We start from the raw sequence: 19,953 nt of genomic DNA on the forward strand, positions 1-19,953 counted from the left end.
CTGTATATATATATATACAGAATACAATCTTACGTGCATCGTGATGTACAAAGTATTAATGAATAAGTGAAAATTAACGTTAAAAGACATTTCTATAGATCTGCACACTTTTACAGACTTTTCCACATTTTTAACAGACATTCACATGTTTTTACAGACTTTTTTTAAAAATCATCTGGCAGCTCTTCCTTCCACTTTTTATCGAATATTTCCAAATCGCAGGAGTAAACATTTACGTGACTCTGACTTTGTTTGTTTTTATTACGTTCGGAAAAACGTTATGACAAAGAGAGGGGACATTAAAAATGCGTTGCTCAGTGAAAGGCTGAGATGGTCTTTTAGAGATGCAATGGTTAATTAAACAATTGACGGAAAAATGTAGTTCGTTCATTTTATAATTTTACTTATTTTTGCCCTTGACAACAATACCTCTTTTATAGTGTTGATTATCATAAGAAAAATAACTCTCCTGATCGTTGGATCTCTTTTGACATTTCAATTGGATCTTTTTTGACAGCCGTTTTGATTCAGTCCGCACTACCTAGGTACCAACACATGCGATACGCTAAACAATGACGAACGACGAATAACGAAGCTAGAGAAAATCGCAAAATCGTCGTGTTGATATTTTCTGAGAAATGAACGAATTATTGATTTCTCGGTCTGACAGACCAATGCGCGAGTATAGGAGTGTTAAGTGTCTTTGTGTTGATGAGCCTGCAATGTGTTTCGTATGCGGGAAGAGGGAATGATGTCCAGTTCAATTTACGAAGTGCATACAAAAGAAATTTGTTTTTGGCCAGACTCTATGCGTTCCTCGTGTGCGACAATATAAGGTTTCCATACAATGGTGTATAATGTTTTTATTGTATACGGGTCACGGAAGTTATGTGCAAAGCGTTTTATGAAGTTTAGCACTCTATTTGCTTTGTTTATTACTGAGTCGTAGTGCCCAATAAATGTGAGTCTAGAGTCAAGAATGATGCCTAGATCTCTGACTATTCTACTTTTTTTTACAGTTTCGTTTCCTAGAGAAATTACAATATTTGGTGTTTATTGTTTTCTGCTGAATGTTATTGAATTACATTTGTTTGCATGAAGTTGTAAGAGGCTTTTTTTACACCACATGTAGAATACATTTATTTCATTCTTGAATGCTTCAAAGTCGCTGTCATTTTCAATTTCCGCAAAAAGCTTCATGTCGTCAGCATATATGAGTACATTTATACGCTTAAGAATAAAGGAAATTTACAAAATGAAAAGAAGAGGACCAAGATGGGATCCTTGCCGCACTCTCGTTGTGACTTTAATGGGGTTTGAATGGTTGTTTTGGAAACGAACTATTTGTTCGCGTTCTATTAAATATAAGTTAAGCCATTTCAAGAGACTGTATGCTATTCCTATTTTTCCCAGTTTGAAGATTAATAATGGAATGTCGATTCGGACAAATGCTCACTAAAGCTCACTGAGAGCTTTGAAATCTGTAAGCTATTTGTGATTTGTTCCCAGTGTCGCACAGATGTTTTCAGAAATTTCTTTCATAGGTTTTACCAGTGACTTCATTTCAAGCGACAAAGTACATTCTTCTTGGCAGTCATGGCATAGGGGCAGGATAAATGTTCGCAAAATTTCTTCGTGGATCCGTTGCACTCCTACGCATACCGCATGGAAATGACGATTGCAGGTTCCAAAATCTATATATATAAAAATCTCGTGTCACGGTGTTTGTTACCGAACTCCTCCGAAACGGCTCGACCGATTTTGATGAAATTATGCACAAAAAACTTGGTAAGCATGAGAATAGGTTGTAAACTATATACGATACCGCTAGGATGCCGATTACTAAATATATAATACCGATTAGAGAGCCTCTATGCAGAAAATTTTTTTAAATTTTTTTTCTTAAATTTTGCTTCAAACAATACATATAACCAGAAATTTAAACCTCATACCCTATTTTCAATCGCGATTTTAGTAGTTTTGTATAAACAATATTCAAAAAATTTAACCGTTGGTCATTTTTCAAACAGAACGAATTTATTTAACAGATGGCGCTAGATCGAACTTTCATCCACACATTCGCAAGTAACTTCACTTCGTCTAAAGCCAGGCATATCGCCCGCGAGCTGGAAGTATTTTTGAATGAGTACAACGAATTATTGAAATACTTCAAATCACACTTGCTCGGTTTACAAAATGGCAATCACGTTATTTTCACCAATTCTGATAAAACATCTGCTGGAGAGCACATGTCTAAATTCAGTGCGCAAGCGTTACTAAAATCATAGAAGGTGTCTGCACAATGACGCGAGAAATTGTGATTCGAAGAAAAAACAATAATCTTGAATCCATCGTTAACGCACATCTTTCATACGACTTTCTCCATGTTCTTCTTCAATAGCACTAACGTTCTCAACGTTCGCCTTCTCATCGTAGTATTACTTGCATCATTTTTAGTAGTACTTAGTTGTGATTCCTCTACCAAACAACAAGCCTTGAATTTATTCTGAGTGGCAAGCTCTAGAATGTATGTGACCCCAATGCAAGCCAGAAGAAATATCTTTGACGAAAAATGCTCGACCGTCTTGAATGAACAAGATGAACAAGAAACACTAGACAACATGTTACTGCTACAGGAACTCCATTCATTATGAACATCATCACTCATTTTGAAATAATATTTATGAATAGCTATATCAGACGAAAAAAATCAAGGAGTTTGCTAGATGGATTTTAAGTATAGCGTATGATGTCGTGAACTGTACCAACAAATCATGATCGACATGTAAGCGAAGGTAGAGAGTGAACGACTGCGATTCCTACGATCTAATCAACATAAGTGGCTTGATGAAGAATACATTCACTTGAAAAACGCTATCGCGAGCAACGCCGTAACAGCGTCAGAGTCAATTGCTATCCGTACGGATTGCAATTTTGCGTTCTGAAATCCGTTCGACTCAAGTTCAATCAAGTTGTGCAAATGTGTCAACCTTGCGATGCAATTAGACATAGACAACATTGAGCTCTGTGTTCCATTTCTGTGGAGCAAATATGCAAAATGGATATTAGGGTGGAAAAAACGCTTTTAAAACAAAAATTTCAAACTAAAATTAGCTCTGTATCAGCTCCATTGAAGTTGCCTGGCGTGTCTTTGGTTTCCCAATTCATGAACATGACCCAGCAGCTATAAATTTAGCCGTTCATCTTGAAAATGACAAGGGCGTATTTTCCATCAACGAGACAGAATTTGAACCCCAATGTTCAAGAATTATTTTTTTCGCAACTTCCATTTTGCGGGAAATCGAGTATTGGCCGAAGCCTGCACTTTTTCTTGCAATTACAAACATACTGTGAACTGAAGGTCACTTCAGTAAGCTAATATACGGCATTAATAAATGCATTAATTTTACATTTCGGGACTAACAAGCACAGAAGAATGAAGGCTTCCAAGTATAAACCTGAATTGATCCACCTATGGTGAGATGTGACCTTTCTTCTTTCATGTAGTTTTAATTTATTACCGGCCGACTTTTTTTTCAAACGAATGCTATTGCTTTCATTTAGATTGTTGTCCGTGGAAAAATGTTAATGCTCAACAAGTATTTGTTTCCGATTATCCATTTCCCGAAAAATCGAACATTTTTCAAAATCTGCAAAGTACAAATACGCTGCGAAAAATTAATGGCTAGAGGGTTGGGAGGTTATTATCCTGTTGAATAGAATCATCATTTAGGTTTTCTTCATCGATGAGATCACCCACCCAATCCGGCGGGAGAATATTCACCCAGCAATCTCATTAGAACCATTCTTCCACGCACTGATTTCCTCCAACTCCTCCACACACGAAATTCTACGGACTGCCATCACCTAAGGTTATCACGGAGAGAAATGCAATTTTTCGATGATATTTGCTGAGTTAATTGATACTAACAAATATTCACAATTGAAATTTCTGAAAAAAATGAAAAAAACCTTCCGTCTTCCAAAGTAAACAAACTATAATGCGCTGCGGAGGTCAGATGTATTGGTATTGATTCAGCAGAACAGAAATGTCCGTTATGGTTAACGTTCGATTTTTTGAACACTCAATTTCCCCGGCTGTTATGTATGTTCTTCTATCGCAGTTATACTGTAGAAAAGTTCACGTATTTTTGTATTTTATCGGTGTTTTTTTTATTGAAATTGAAAACACCTTCCAAACATACTTGCTTTAAATCAAATTTACTGCCCAATAAAGTTATGCAAAATTGAACGAAATTGATGGTAAGTGGTAGCTAATAAATTAAACTTCCTTTTGGTGCAAGAACATTATCATTTGGTTGCTTTCCAAAGGCATTAAAAATTATCAAAGTTCGATTCTTCGAACGCTTGGCACAAGATGGGTTAATGAAATACATTAAACATATAAACATCCGTTCTAATCGTTTCATTCGTTCTTCTTTATCGATCACATTCGATTAATTTCATAGATCGTTAAAACATTCAAACACACTTACTTAATACATCAGCTATGTTTTATTCAACACCCAACATATTCGTTAGGGACAATTTATATGGCAGAAAAACGTTTGCCGGGTCAGCTAGTACCTCCATAAAAAGCAATCGTCACTTTGAGTACAATGCACGATTCCGCAGTTCATTTCGCTCGCGTCGAAAGAGGAAAAAAATATACGTTTGCAGATGGATAAAAATTACTTTCGCGTGATTCGCGACGGTCTTGTTTAACTAAATCGTATGTAGATAGTTATGAAATAATTAAAATACTGGAGCGACGGTGAAACGCGTCAGTGCTCGACGGCGATAGGCAACGAAATGACCCGGAGGTCATTCGTCACCTAATCCTTAATGAATGAATTCAAATATTTTGTATATTTTGTATAATTGTATATTTGTATGTATTTGTATGTTTGTAAAATATTTGAAAGATTTTCTTGTTAGTGTGAGAGCGGATGAATATAAATATGGAATTATTTATAAAGGGATACACATGAAATTGAACTCTTTTGAACTTGTTGGTGGTCCTTCCTTCCTTGCTTGTTCGGTTTAAAGAGCCTTTAAATTTCTGCAGTTTATTCGTCTCTAGCCCTGAGAAGGGCCCTTGTGGAAAGAAAACTACTCCATTACTCCTCCTTCACCTGTCTTAAGAAAGATAATCCACTCCCGCTTGAATATCGAATCCTGAATAGAACGGAGGCGCCTGGATTTTGCGTCCGTGTTCGGGAATATGTATTCCGTTCACCGTTCACGTTCCGTTCAAGACACGCGTAGGGGAACTACTAAATGCCACCGAAGTAGAAAGGACTTTGAATGAACTAAATAGAATATTTTCATTCAGTTTGCTTGTTAGTACGCCCAATGTGCTCCTACGTCGCTGGTCGTTGGGAAGGGGAGGAAATGGTAACGTACCCCTTGTTCTGTTGGTATCCCAGGCAATTGTATGGCCGGATACGTCCAGGGCGGCTGTGGCAGCTCTTCACGTGGTCCAAATGTTCGGTGAATCCCTTAGCAAACGTGTGGATGATACTGTCTTGTCTTGACGAGGTAACGTGTAACGTGTGGTCTGCTCACTGTCTGGACCGTTAGCGATAGACACAGAGCTAGTACGGTTAGATATCCTATTTCCGGGGACCCGTCTGGGAGTAACGGAGCGTGTATCGGAGCGTTCCTAGATATCACTAGGGTTTCCTCAGCTTTCTCCTCTAGTTTCTCCTTTTCACACCACTTTTTACTGTTATTGTTAGTTAGCTATTGTTAGTAGTTACAATTTTTTTGTATACAGCCATTCCATGCCAAACCGATATAGTGGTTCTCAGATTTCCATGGAAAGTGGTAGTTTTGTTCTTAATCGCAAAATAACAGACACGTATGTTTGAATTTTTTTGTTAGGGTTTCTTTTTATTAATTCGTTTATTTTTACAGGCTCAGTTACATAAGTAAACGAAAAAATAGCATCTCTGATATCGAGATATGTTATGTAAAAAAATCTTAGTTTTCAAGAAAAAATATGAAACAACTACAATCAATCATTACAAAAATAAAATTAATTTTTTCGCAAGTTCAATAGTTTTTAATAAAATCTCATTGGCTTCGATTTGATATGTCGATGATCTAAATCAGTTTAGTTTTTCAAAAGTTATGAGTTAAGGGGCCGAATTCTTAACTATTTGTAAGGGTGACCATTTCCATTTTGGGGTGAAGTGATAGTTTTTCCATCTAGTTCTATATTTATAAAGATAGTTATTATATTCGATAATTATGGCCACAGAGACAAGTTGGGATGATAGTGTTAGAAGCGGGGAAGTATTCGGAAATCGTTTTAATGTCTTCAGAGACCGTAATCTTCACAAATCCCATAAAAAATCGGGAGGCGGCGTCCTTATTGCTATTAGTTCATTAATAAATTCAGAACATATTCCAACAACAGATTTCGACGAGTTTGAGCAAGCGTGGGTCAAAGCACTTATTGCGGGAGAGATACATATATTTGCATCTGTTTACTTCCCCCCTGATTGTGCTCAACTAGTTGTTATGAGAAATTCTTTGAAGTTGCTGAAAATATTTTATCTTCCTTTGCACCAGAATCAAAAATCCATATATACGGAGATTTCAATCAACTTTTTACTGTTATTGTTAGTTAGCTATTGTTAGTAGTTACAATTTTTTTGTATACAGCCATTCCATGCCAAACCGATATAGTGGTTCTCAGATTTCCATGGAAAGTGGTAGTTTTGTTCTTAATCGCAAAATAACAGACACGTATGTTTGAATTTTTTGTTAGGGTTTCTTTTTATTAATTCGTTTATTTTTACAGGCTCAGTTACATAAGTAAACGAAAAAATAGCATCTCTGATATCGAGATATGTTATGTAAAAAAATCTTAGTTTTCAAGAAAAAATATGAAACAACTACAATCAATCATTACAAAAATAAAATTAATTTTTTCGCAAGTTCAATAGTTTTTAATAAAATCTCATTGGCTTCGATTTGATATGTCGATGATCTAAATCAGTTTAGTTTTTCAAAAGTTATGAGTTAAGGGGCCGAATTCTTAACTATTTGTAAGGGTGACCATTTCCATTTTGGGGTGTCCGAAAAATCTTTTTTTTTCCCACTTTTCCCAAAAATCACTTTTTTCAAACATTCATAACATTTGAACTGCTGAACCGATTTAGATGATCGACGAATTAAATTGAAGACAATAAGCTGACCTTCTTTGAAAATATATTACGGGGTGATTGGATTCTAGTCGCATAGGTCTGGTCTAGTCACATAGGAATATTGAACGAAGACTTCAAACATGTTAAATTTGCAAAATAATAACTCAAAAACGAAAAATAATATCTCTTTAATTTTTGGATATATTTTGTAAAAAAACCTCAGCTTTCCAGAAAAAAAATGTAGTGCCTTCTATCTTGAACCGAGAAAACTATAAAAAAACTAACTCAATTATTTACAACTCAATTATGAAATTACTAACAAAAACGAAGATTCGAATTTAAAAAAAAAATTCCCACAAAATAAACATGGCAAAAAATTTTACAGCGGCAGCTTTTAATTGTTCCGTTTTTCGACGGAAACAATTCCGGTCACCCCAAAGCAAGCATGAGTTAGATTGTCATGATTTCAATAGCTTGCTTTCAGTGCAATTTTTGAGCAAATGAAGTGGTTATCATACCATTTAGTTTAGTTGGTTAGGAGGTATTAACGCTTAAAATCTTGTTGCTCCGGCGTAACGCTCTTGTTTTCGAAACTTTGAACTTACATCCCAGTATAGAAATGAGAGACGTAGTCCTACGTCAAAACGTGCTTAAGATGCCATGAAAAATCATTTGCCTAGGATCAAATTTCCAACAAGTTTTTTTTCCAGTGTGTTTTCAGTTGTTTCTTAACTATAGAAACAGATGGAAAAACTCTCACTCCTTTACAAAATTAACGTCAAATTCACATGAATTACAATAGGGTTCTAATTCGTAGGTCATCTTTAGTTCCCAATCAGTTCAAATAACCCATTTGGGGTGGTTTCGACCAAGCTGCACCATGTTGCAGTGTGTATCCTTTCCTACGCAGAGGATACTGCTCGTTTGAACTCTTTAAATCACTCGATCTGCTTGTAAACTGCATCCACTATTCGTACGATCACTCCTCATAAGTTCTTGACGGTGATTTGATTTGGTAAACAAGCTGACCAGTCCATAATCTGAAGCCCCTATTTATGAAGCCATGTCATGACTTTCCGGATTTCATGAATTAATGCTTCCACATTAGTTTTTGGACCTGCAGCTTTGGAAATGGGATTTTTATGGATTGGGGACAATTTTCTCAAAAAAGCCTGGTTTAAATAGCCTACACGAATGAACAGTCAGAAGTGCAACGAAGTACTTCAGAATCATTTACTACTGTTTTCGCATTATAAACAATGTGATAATTGGGCAATTTGCCATCAATTCATACAATCCGGAAGGTCATGGCATGGTTTCATGAAATGAAATGTGAAAGAAGTGATAGTTTTTCCATCTAGTTCTATATTTATAAAGATAGTTATTATATTCGATAATTATGGCCACAGAGACAAGTTGGGATGATAGTGTTAGAAGCGGGGAAGTATTCGGAAATCGTTTTAATGTCTTCAGAGACCGTAATCTTCACAAATCCCATAAAAAATCGGGAGGCGGCGTCCTTATTGCTATTAGTTCATTAATAAATTCAGAACATATTCCAACAACAGATTTCGACGAGTTTGAGCAAGCGTGGGTCAAAGCACTTATTGCGGGAGAGATACATATATTTGCATCTGTTTACTTCCCCCCTGATTGTGCTCAACTAGTTGTTATGAGAAATTCTTTGAAGTTGCTGAAAATATTTTATCTTCCTTTGCACCAGAATCAAAAATCCATATATACGGAGATTTCAATCAACGAAATGCGGACTTTATCACTGATTTTGAAAATGAATTTATCTTGCTTCCAGTTGTTGGTGATAATAAGACTCTGCAATTTATTTTTGATAAAATAGCCGGTCTTGGGTTGAATCAAATAAATAATGTTCAGAATCGACAGAAATGCTTCTTGAATTTCTTGTTGACAAATATGACCGAAGATTTTTGTGTGACCGAATCATTAACTCCACTTTGGAAAAATGAAGCTTTCCACACAGCTATCGAATATTCTATATTTATAGATAACACTCAAAAACCATTTGATTATGAATTTGAGGAAGTCTCTGATTACACTAAAGCAAATTACCAATCAATTAGGTGTAAGTTTAACTATATCAACTGGCAGGATTTATTTAGAAGTGTGGAAAACATTCAAGTAGCAGTGACGACTTTTTACTCGATGATCAATGAAATTATAGAGCAGGAGATACTAAGAAGACGAAAAAGGAGAAATATGAACACAAAATATCCGATTTGGTTTAATCAAAGCATAATGAATCTAAAAAATAAAAAACAGAAGGCACATACATTTTATAAGAAATACAAATCTGACGCTAATCTCCAAAAATATCTGAACATTTGCGAACAGCTCAACTCAACTGTTAAAAGCGCTTTTGAAGATTACAGCTTAAAAACAGAGTCGGACATAAAATCTAACCCGTAAAAAGTTTCTTTAATTACATAAAAACAAAATTAAAAAGCAATGGTTTTCCATCACGCATGCACCTTGACGATACCGTGGGGAATGACCCAGAAAAAATTTGCAACCTCTTTGCAACATTTTTCAAGAAGTTTATATTGTAACAGCTGAGGAGGACCGAGATCGTGACTTCTTTGCATTTCTTCCAGAATTTCCATGTGATGTTGGAGTCAGAAAACTAACTTACATTGAAATTTTTGACGCATTAAATAAACTCGATGTCTCGAAAGGGCCAGATCCTGATGGAATTCCACCGGTTTTTATAAAAAATTTGGCATCTGAATTAACTCATCCACTTTTATGGCTTTTCAATACGTCATTGGAATCAGAAAGGTTCCCAAAAATATGGAAAAACTCTTTTCTTGTACCAATATTCAAATCCGGTAATAGATCCGATGTAAGAAATTATCGTGAAGTAGCAATTATTTCTTGCATTCCAAAACTCTTTGAAGCCATTATAAACCAAAAACTTTTTCAACAACTAAAGACACGAATTACGAATAAGCAACACTTTTTTTCAAAGGACGACCAACAACAACAAATTTGCTGGAATTTGTCACATTCACTTTGAATGCAATGGATAATGGTAATCAAGTTGAAGCTCTATACACTGACTTTAGAAAGGCTTTCGATCGTGTTGATATACCCTTACTCCTTCTTAAACTTCAAAAAATAGGGATAGAAGTCAAGCTATTGAAATGGCTAGAATCATATTTGACTGACCGCACCCAAATGGTAAGATTCAATGGGGAAATTTCAAAACCAATATTTGTTACATCCGGAATTCTTCAAGGCTCTCATTTGGGGCCACTTTTGTTCATTTTATTTGTTAATGACGTTTGCGTTTTTCTTAACAGTGTTAAGGCACTTATCTACGCAGATGATATGAAACTGTATATGGAAATAAAGAATGAAGAAGACTCTCAAACATTCAAAAATGAAGTTGACATAGTTTATAATTGGTGCACTAAGAGTTTATTACAGCTCAATGTTAGGAAATGCACTTTGATTACTTTTACAAGAAGAAGAACACCATTGAACAATGGTGTTATACTGGGTAATCAACCGATCAGTAGATGTCAACGAGTAAGAGATTTAGGTGTGATCTTAGATTCGAAACTAACCTTCGTGGATCATTATAATACAATCATCCATAGAGCAAATAATATGTCGAGCTTCATTAAACGCGTTACCATTTTGGTTACCATTTCCACGATAAGTACACAATAAAAACATTGTATATTACATACGTCAGATCAATTCTCGAATACTGTAGTATTGTATGGTCCCCCTACATAACTTCACACGAAGACAGAATTGAATCTGTACAAAAACAATGTTTGTTATTTGCACTTCGTAAACTAGGCTGGTCTTCATATCATCTACCTCCATATGAAGCACGCTGTATGCTAATCAATATTAAAAGCCTAAAAGAACGTCGGAACTCTACCATGATTCTATTTATTATTGATATCATATCACAACGAGTGGACTCAGAAGAAATATTAGGAAACCTGAATTTTTACGCACCGATTAGGAACCTGAGAAACCCTAACATTTTTTACATAGATTATCGAAGAATGAATTATGCCAAATATAGTCCTATTAACCGTATGATGAGCCTCTGTAACGAACACAGTGAAACAATTGATGTAACCATGTCAAGATCAATGCTCAAAGACTATCTGAATAGCATAAGATATCGTTAAATTTCACTGTAATATTTGGGCAGCAGTCTACGCTGGTTTTAAGAAATAAATAAATAAAAAAATTGATTCTGTAACTTGTTAAAACCGTCTTTTAAATTAAACGAATAAATTATCCAGCCAGCTCTCTTTAGATTTTTAGTTTTAAGTGAGTAGTTTTAAGTAGTATTAAGAATGTATCGGTCTACAATTTAGATTGACGACAATAAAATAAAAAAAAATTCTTCACTATATACTAACCGACATTAAAAAAATTGACAAAAATTGCCAATTTTTCATGGGTTTACCTTCACACGCACTGACGAAACTTCCCATGCAGCATCAATCATAGTAACCCATGCATCAGCAGAAAAAAATGACAGCTCTATCAGTCGAAATCTAACCGTGATGGCGAAAACAGTGAGGCTACTCCGTTCAGAAGTGATACCCCGCCGCGTCGAAAACGAACATCGTGTGGCACTTTGTGGGCGCCGGATACGCCCGTTCCGGCGTCTATGACATCTTGGCACTGTTGGACAACAATCAGAGCATCAAAAGAAAGTCCGGTTCCGGACGGCCGACGACCCTGAGCGACAAGAAGCTCCAAAGTATGCTGAAGTGGAAGATCGAGTAAAAATTGACTACATCGCTGCGTGCGCTTGGCCGGGAGGTCGGTGCAACCAACCAAACAGTGAAAAAGTACCTGGCGAACATGGACATGCATGTCAGGAAGTGGAAGTCCCGTCCACTGGTCTCGGAGCTGCAGGCAATGGCGCAGCGGCAGCGGCTGAATAAGATGGTCAAGTCGATTTTCCCGGCGAATCGCGACGTGGCGGAGGTGATGGACGACGAGACCTATATCACCCTGGATGGCAACGACTGGCAGGGAATTTCGTATTTTACATCCCCCACGAAGGAAGTGAGTTTCGAAGTGAAGTTTATTTCCCATCCCAAGTTCCCCAAGAAGGTGCTGCTGTGGCTGACAATCAGCGAGACGGGGATGTCAAAGCCGCTCTTAGCTTCGGAATGGGCGTGAGCGGGGAAATTTATAGTAAGGTAAATGAGTTTGGTTTGTCCAGTCGAAAATATGATCATGGTTTGCCCACTTTTTTAAATGCTCAATAAAGAAAAGTAAAGGTAATATTCTGAAGAAAGCCTAAATTATGAATGGATCAATATGATGACAGTAAACTCAAGCAATGATAAATGCAACATCTATTTGTGAATTCGAATGTTTTCATTCAAAAATGGTGATTTCTAAAACCGGACAAACCATGATCATTTTTTGGGCAAACCATGATCATAATTCCTCTTTAAGCAAAACCGTCAAAAAACATAAAAATTTGAATATTTTCAACGCCTTATGGCAGTTTTAGCAACTAGAGACTTGGGGCTTTTCAACAAACCCAAACTCGTATCGATTATGTGTGATTTTCATGAAGAAAAATTGATTTTCATTTACTAGTAGCGTAAAAACACCCCAAATCGGACAAACCAAGACCATTTACCCTACGAAGTGCCTGCCGGAGGTTGCGTCGTTCATCACGAAATACCATAAGGATGAAGACGCGGTGTTCTGAGCGGATCTGGCGTCGGCCCACTACTCTAAGCGATCGTTAGGAGAGATGGAGCGGCTATCGATGTGGTATCCAAGTCGGCGAACTCGCCCAATGTCCTACAGCTGCGTCCCATCGAGAATTTCTGGGCAAACCTGGAGCGTAAGATCTACTCTAACAATTTTGTCGCGAAAACTAAGAAGGAGTTGATAAATAAAACGAAGAAAGAACCCAAAAACATGCCAAAACATGTCCCGGTTAACTGCCGGAAGGCTACTCGCAAGGGCGTAGATTTTTTTTTGCAAATAAGCTTATTTAATTACCTTCCATGAGAAATTTATCAAACTCAATTATCTGTCTTTGTTTTTTCTATCACCATCCGAAAAAGTCCTTTTTTTAATGCAAACGTTACTTCACGACTTGTCCTCGCGCCTTTAATTTTTTCTGTATATATATATATATATATATATATATATATATATATATATATATATATATATATATATATATATATATATATATATATATATATATATATATATATATATATATATATATATATATATATATATATATATATATATATATATATATATATATATATATATATATATATATATATATATATATATATATATATATATATATATATATATATATATATATATATATATACTAGCTGACCAGGCAAACGTTGTTCTGACAAATAAATTATTTCTAGTGAATATTTTGGGTGTTGAATAAAACACACTAATGTATTGTAAGTGTGTTTGAATATTTTAACGATCTTTAAAATAAATCGAATGTGACCGATAAAAAACGAATTAAATGAGTTGAACGAAAGGTTATATGATGTTTCTTGGTGTATTTCATTAACGTAACTGACATGTTTGACCTCTTAAAAGTTAAACGTCAACTGAAAAAAGTAATATAAGTTTGTCGTAAAGTAGAAAAAATGAAATATAGAAAATCAATATTTATTGCTGTCTCCTTGTTAGAAAATACGTGCATGTGATTTTCAACATGGCTTAGATTATAACAGCTTGGTCTCGTTAATAAATTGGAAAATAGCGATACGCCAGCTAACTTCAATGGAGCTGATTAATCGGCCTGTTTGGAATCGCGTTGTTTTATCGTTGTCATTCAATCGAGGAGTATTCACATCGGTAATCTAAGTTTGAAACACAGCCATATTGCTTCCTTTATTCATGGATGTTTTTATTACTCTTCACCGATTTGTAGAACTCAATATTCATATATGCATATGAGTGATCGGATTTTACAATTCAATCGAAATCGACTTTTACACTCTTAAATTCGTTCGCCTTGTCGCGGAACAATGGTCAAAATAAGTCATCCGTATTTGTGGTTCAATTTACTCTCTATCTGATCGGCATAATTCCGGAAATAATTCTAAATTGTTGAAATTTGAATGAAAATTACTATTCGATTTCGTTTGGATGCTAACTTTGTTTTGAATGTGTTTGGATGCTAAATTTTGCGTGTTTATTCCACCCGAAAAACCATTACTATTTTTGCTTCATAGAAATGGAACGTGGAGACCAATGTTGTTTACGTCGAATTGCGTGGCAAGGTTGTCACATTTGTTCAACTCGATTGGACTTGAGCTTGAACAGAATGCAAAATTGCGCTTTTTCCATTCAACAGAATACAACCAACAATATGTGGGGACGAATACGATCGAACTTCATTTTGTGTTTGAACACACGTGCAATGTCATGCATTGCGCTTTGGCCTGGCTATAACTAAAGCTGTGTCGGCGTTGCTCATGATAGTGTCTCGCAAGTGAATGTATTATTCCTCGCACCGCTTTTGTTGATTGTGTAGTAAGAATTGCAGTCGTTCAATCTCTACCTTCGCGTATATGTCGACCATAAATTGTTGGCACAGCTTACGATATCTTGAATTGGCGTTTCTTAACCATGTCAAATCACCATATGATAACCATAAAAATCCTTCGAGCGCGCCCTCTGTTTGTTTCGTCGCATGTTCTCAAATATTAAATCGAAATGAAAAATGATGTTCATAATGAATTAAGTATCTGTGACGGGGTCTCGTTGGTCTAATGTTTATGCAAGAGATTTTTCGTTAAAGAAACCCTTCTGACTTGCACTGTAGTCACGCGTATTCTTGAGCTTGCCACTCCAGAATACATTCAAGGCGTATTGTTCGTCATAGAAATCTCAACTATTTACTAATAAAAATGACGCAAGCAGTACTACGTTGAGAAGGCAAACCTTGGGAACGTTAGTGCCATTGAAGAAGAACATAGCGAGGGTCGTATAAACGGTCGTATGAACGCAATTCCAGATTATTGTTTTTTCTTCACATTAAATTTCTCGTGTCACCGTGCTATCATGATTCCAGCAGCGCTTGTGCTTTGGATCTACACACGTGCTCTCCAGCTGATGTTTTATCAGGGTTGATGGCAATAGCGTGATTTTCATTTTGTAATCCGAGCAAATGTGATTTGAAGAATTTCGATAACTCATTGTGCTCATTCAAAAAGGCTTCCAGCTCGTCGGAGATGCTCCCTGCTTTAGATGAATTGATGTTACTTGTGTATTTGTAGATGGATGTTCAATGAAGCGGGCGTTACGCCATCAGTCATTGAACAACTTAAATAAATTCGTTCTGTTGAAAAAACGAACAACGGTTAAATTATTAGAATATTTTTGACACAAAATAATAAAATCGCAATTAAAAATAGGGAATTGGGGTCAAAATTTAAGGTTATATGTATGGTATGAAGTCAAATTTTTGAAAAAAAATATCCATCCATCCAAAACATCCAAATATATCTTTTTTTCTGCATAGAGCCACCCTATTCGGTATTAAATGTATGGTTATCGGTATCCTACCGGTATCATATATAGTTTACAACCTATTCTCATACCTATTCATCAAAATCGGTCGAGCCGTTTCGGAGGAGTTCGGTAACAAACACCGTGACACGAGATTCTTATATATATATATATATATATATATATATATATATATATATATATATATATATATATATATATATATATATATATATATATATATATATATATATATATATATATATATATATATAGAAGAAGATAGAAGAAGATTAATTTTCTTTTCAAACCTTCCCAGGGAACATCGAAATATTTCACGACGGCAAGTGGGGCGCCGTGTGTGACGACGAGTGGGACTCGAGCGAGGCGGAAGTGGTCTGTCGGCAGCTGGGTTATCCCGGATTTGTGAAGGCCACCCACAGTGGCCACTTCGGCAAGGCAAAGCGTAAGTGGTGTTTTGGTTACTAAAAGTAGATGTCTATCGATATTGCAATCAGTTAAATGATCAGTAGCGATCAAACATATCCTGATAAATATAAAGTGCGAGACAGCAGCTGGTAAGGTGTCCATACACTGTTTGACCGAAGCCAAATATTTGATGCTTTTTGACAGATAAAATTTGATCAGCATGTACTGATGGGCAAATAAAGGGTGTGTCACATCAAATTGCATCACGGAAAAAACGCTGTAGAAATTTAATTTTTAGGAATTATATCTTCAGCTTTCGCTTATAATCAGATAAGAGTGTATAGATCACGTTGGCCATGCTTCACTGTCAATTTTTCGTAAATTTGGAAAAATGTCGTTGAACGAAAAAGAGCGTCGTGAATTAATCCTGTGCACTCATTTCGAGAATCCGGAGTTGTCACATCGGGACATCGGTAAGATGCTGGGAATCGTCCAATCCACGGTCAGCAGAGTACTAAAACGATACTTCGAGAACCTAACCATCGACCGGAAGGTGAAGAACGACAAAAATGGATGCTCCGTCAGTGAAAAAGATCACAAGCGCGTAGTTAAGCAGTTTAGACGTGATCCGAGAAATTCGGTCCGGGATGTCGCCAATAAGCTGAATTTGTCAAGTTCATCCGTCCAGCGGACCAAGCAGCGGGAGGGCCTGCGTACATACAAGGTTCAGAAGGCTCCTAACCGCGACGAAAGGCAAAACATAGTGGGGAAGACGCGAGCCCGGAAGCTGTACACCGAAATGCTGACGAAGCCGCATTGCCTGGTAATGGACGATGAAACCTACGTCAAAGCGGACTTTCGTCAGCTGCCGGGCCTGTTGTTCTTCTCCGCAGAGGACAAATTCAGCGTTCCGGAGATTCGCAAGCAGAAACTATCCAAGTTTGCCAAAAAGTACATGGTGTGGCAAGCGATCTGCTCTTGCGGAAAGCGGAGCGCCCCCTTCGTGATGACCGGCACGGTAAACGGGCGGGTTTACCTTAAGGAGTGCCTACAGAAGCGCTTACTACCACTATTGAAGCAGCACGAGGGCCCAACCATCTTCTGGCTGGATCTCGCTTCGTGCCACTATTCAAAGAACGTGTTGGAGTGGTACGAAGCCAACGGGGTCACCTTCGTGCCAAAGGAAATGAACCCGCCCAACGCGCCGGAGCTTCGCCCAATAGAGAAATATTGGGCGATTATGAAGCAGGCCCTCCGGAAGAACCCAAAAGTTGTCAAATCGGAGGCGGACTTCAAGAGAAAATGGATTTCTGTTCAAAAAAAAACTACAACCTGACGTTGTACAGAACCTTATGGACGGGGTAAAGAGGAAGGTGCGAGCATACGGGCTTGGGCTCGAAGTATGAATAAAAAGAAAATGCCAAAAGTTGTTTAATAGTTTTTATTTTACTGTCTAAAATTTTCAAAAGGATCGGTCTACTGGGCGAATTTCTACAGCGTTTTTTCCGTGATGCAATTTGATGTGACACACCCTTTATACTTGATACAAAAAAAGAAAAGGTTTAAAGTGCCTGTTTGCTTCATTTTCTTGAAACATCCATTATCTACGAACCATGTACATGTATATAGTGGAGGCGATCTGGCGTAGTGGTAACATCCATGCCTCTCACGCTAAAGGTCACGAGCTCAATTCTCACTCCCGACATTCTTCCAAAAATGGAAGTCAAAAGTGACGAACCAGCCAAATGAGTTGAAAATCACTATAATACAGATATAAAAAAAAATGTACATGTATAAATCATTAAACTATCCATCTGTAATGTCGTGTCAGATAGTGTGATGGCCATGACCAATTAGACATGCCCATTCGTCAGATCACCTTCTGAGCCAGCGCTACTCGCGTGAATAGAAGTGTTGTCAAGCATGACTGATAGTAATCGTTCGTTCGATTTAAAATGAAAGATTTTATAATCTTCAGCACTACTCTGTTCCTCTATTGTTTTCGTCTAGTGTGTAACATTATTAATAATAAATGACGTTGTGGGATGGTTCGTTCCTCAGATTATGCTAGTATCATGCGTTTTTTTTCTTATCTAAAAAGGGAAATTCTGGATGGATAATATGTTCTGCGGCGGGAAGGAACGGGAGCTTGCCCATTGCCCCTTCGATGGTTGGGGTCACAATGACTGTGAGGCCAGCGAAGCAGCGGGGGTAATTTGCAAGGACGACACGGAACCGACCACCACCGCCAAACCCCTGCCGGAGATGTTCAAGCCGAAGAAGGTCCGCCTGGCGAAGCAGCTGGAGGTGCGACTGGCCGGTGGCAGAATTCCGAGTGAGGGACGAGTCGAGGTAAATGTTTCGGGTGACAAAGGACGACCTGCTGGATGGATAGTTTTTTTTGTTTAGGTTTTCTAATCGATCCAACGCAACACCGTAACCGAAATCAAGCAGACGGATGATTTATTCATTTGTGTCCTAATTTGCATTCGGGGGAAATATTACTGTGTGCGATAAAGAGTAGAAAATTACACACAGCCCCGTTTATAATTAACCATAATTTCGTGTTTACAATAATGTTTGAATTCTTCCGTCCCATTGAGTAAACGGTCGGCCGTCTGAATATTTTCCACGTGAATGTCACATCAATCTTGCGTATTTTTGTGTTTGTGCTTCCGGTACAGGTTCGCCCTGCTGGCGGTGGAAATCCATGGGGAACGATTTGCGGTGATGGATGGTCATTGCTGGAGGGAAATGTCGTTTGTCGGCAGCTCGGAATGGGTTATGCAAATGATGCCGTTCAGACGGATTTCTTCGGTGGGTCCGCCAACACCAGCGCGCTTTTGCTGAGCGGAACGGAATGCTATGGCAACGAGACCAATCTGGCGGATTGTTCGCATCATGAAATTGGCCGCAAGGCTAGCTGTAGCGAACGGGGGAATCACGTGGCGGCGGTTACCTGCGTTGACAAGCTGGCGGATTTGGCGTTTGACCACGTCGAGATGGAGCAGTCGCTGCACTTGGAGGATCGGTTGATGTATTTGTTGCAGTGCGCGATGGAGGAGAACTGTGTCGCTTCGCAGGCGTACGATATTCAGAGGGAGAACCCTAATTGGCATCTGGAAACGAGAAGGCTGCTGAAGTTCACCGCGAGGGTGCTCAATACGGGGACGGCCGATTTCAGACCGCACATTCCCAAGCATTTGTGGGAATGGCATCTTTGTCATATGTGGGTGTGAATATATAGTGGGAATACCAAGGACCGTAGTGACTATGTTTATGTTTTCAGGCATTACCACAGTATGGAGGTGTTTGCCACATTTGATATTTACAACGCAGAAGGCAAGAAGGTGGCCGAGGGCCACAAAGCCTCGTTCTGTTTGGAAGATAATCAGTGCCTTCCCGGTACGGAACCCAAGTATGCCTGCGCCAATTATGGAGACCAGGGTAGGTGTATCAAAATGGCTAAATTGGCTCATTAATTTCCTCCCGAGAAAGTAAATATCATTTATTGTGCGTGTGCCTTCCCTGCCAGGAATTTCTATCAACTGTGCCGACATCTATCGGCATAACATTGATTGCCAGTGGGTGGACATCAGCGAGCTGGACTTTGGCCTGTACACACTGCGTGTGGCTATCAATCCCGAGTTCAAAGTGCCCGAGATGAGCTTCGACAACAACGCGGCCGTTTGTAAGCTGCTTTACACGGAAACCTACGCCCGTGCCTACGACTGCAAAATGACGCGACCCTAGTGGCGGAGAGAGTCGCGTAACAAGTGCGCGGCGGCCACAAAATAATGGACAAATAAAGCGAATAAAGATA

General features: G+C 37.8%; 1 protein-coding gene across 4 annotated transcripts in view; it reads left to right on the forward strand.

The window, feature by feature from the left end:
* LOC129779845 (lysyl oxidase homolog 3A-like) overlaps positions 1 to 19,953 on the forward strand; it is a 48,560-nt gene extending 28,607 nt beyond the window's left edge. For all 4 annotated transcript variants that reach the window (XM_055787594.1, XM_055787589.1, XM_055787601.1 and 1 more), the window contains exons 3-7: positions 16,021 to 16,167; positions 18,232 to 18,482; positions 18,815 to 19,359; positions 19,420 to 19,577; positions 19,666 to 19,953. In XM_055787594.1, the coding sequence (XP_055643569.1) occupies positions 16,021 to 16,167; positions 18,232 to 18,482; positions 18,815 to 19,359; positions 19,420 to 19,577; positions 19,666 to 19,883 (1,319 nt within the window). In that variant the 3' untranslated portion in view covers positions 19,884 to 19,953. The remainder of the gene's footprint in view (positions 1 to 16,020; positions 16,168 to 18,231; positions 18,483 to 18,814; positions 19,360 to 19,419; positions 19,578 to 19,665) is intronic.

Source organism: Toxorhynchites rutilus, chromosome 1 (genome assembly GCF_029784135.1).
Source record: "Toxorhynchites rutilus septentrionalis strain SRP chromosome 1, ASM2978413v1, whole genome shotgun sequence".
Lineage (NCBI taxonomy): Eukaryota > Metazoa > Arthropoda > Insecta > Diptera > Culicidae > Toxorhynchites > Toxorhynchites rutilus.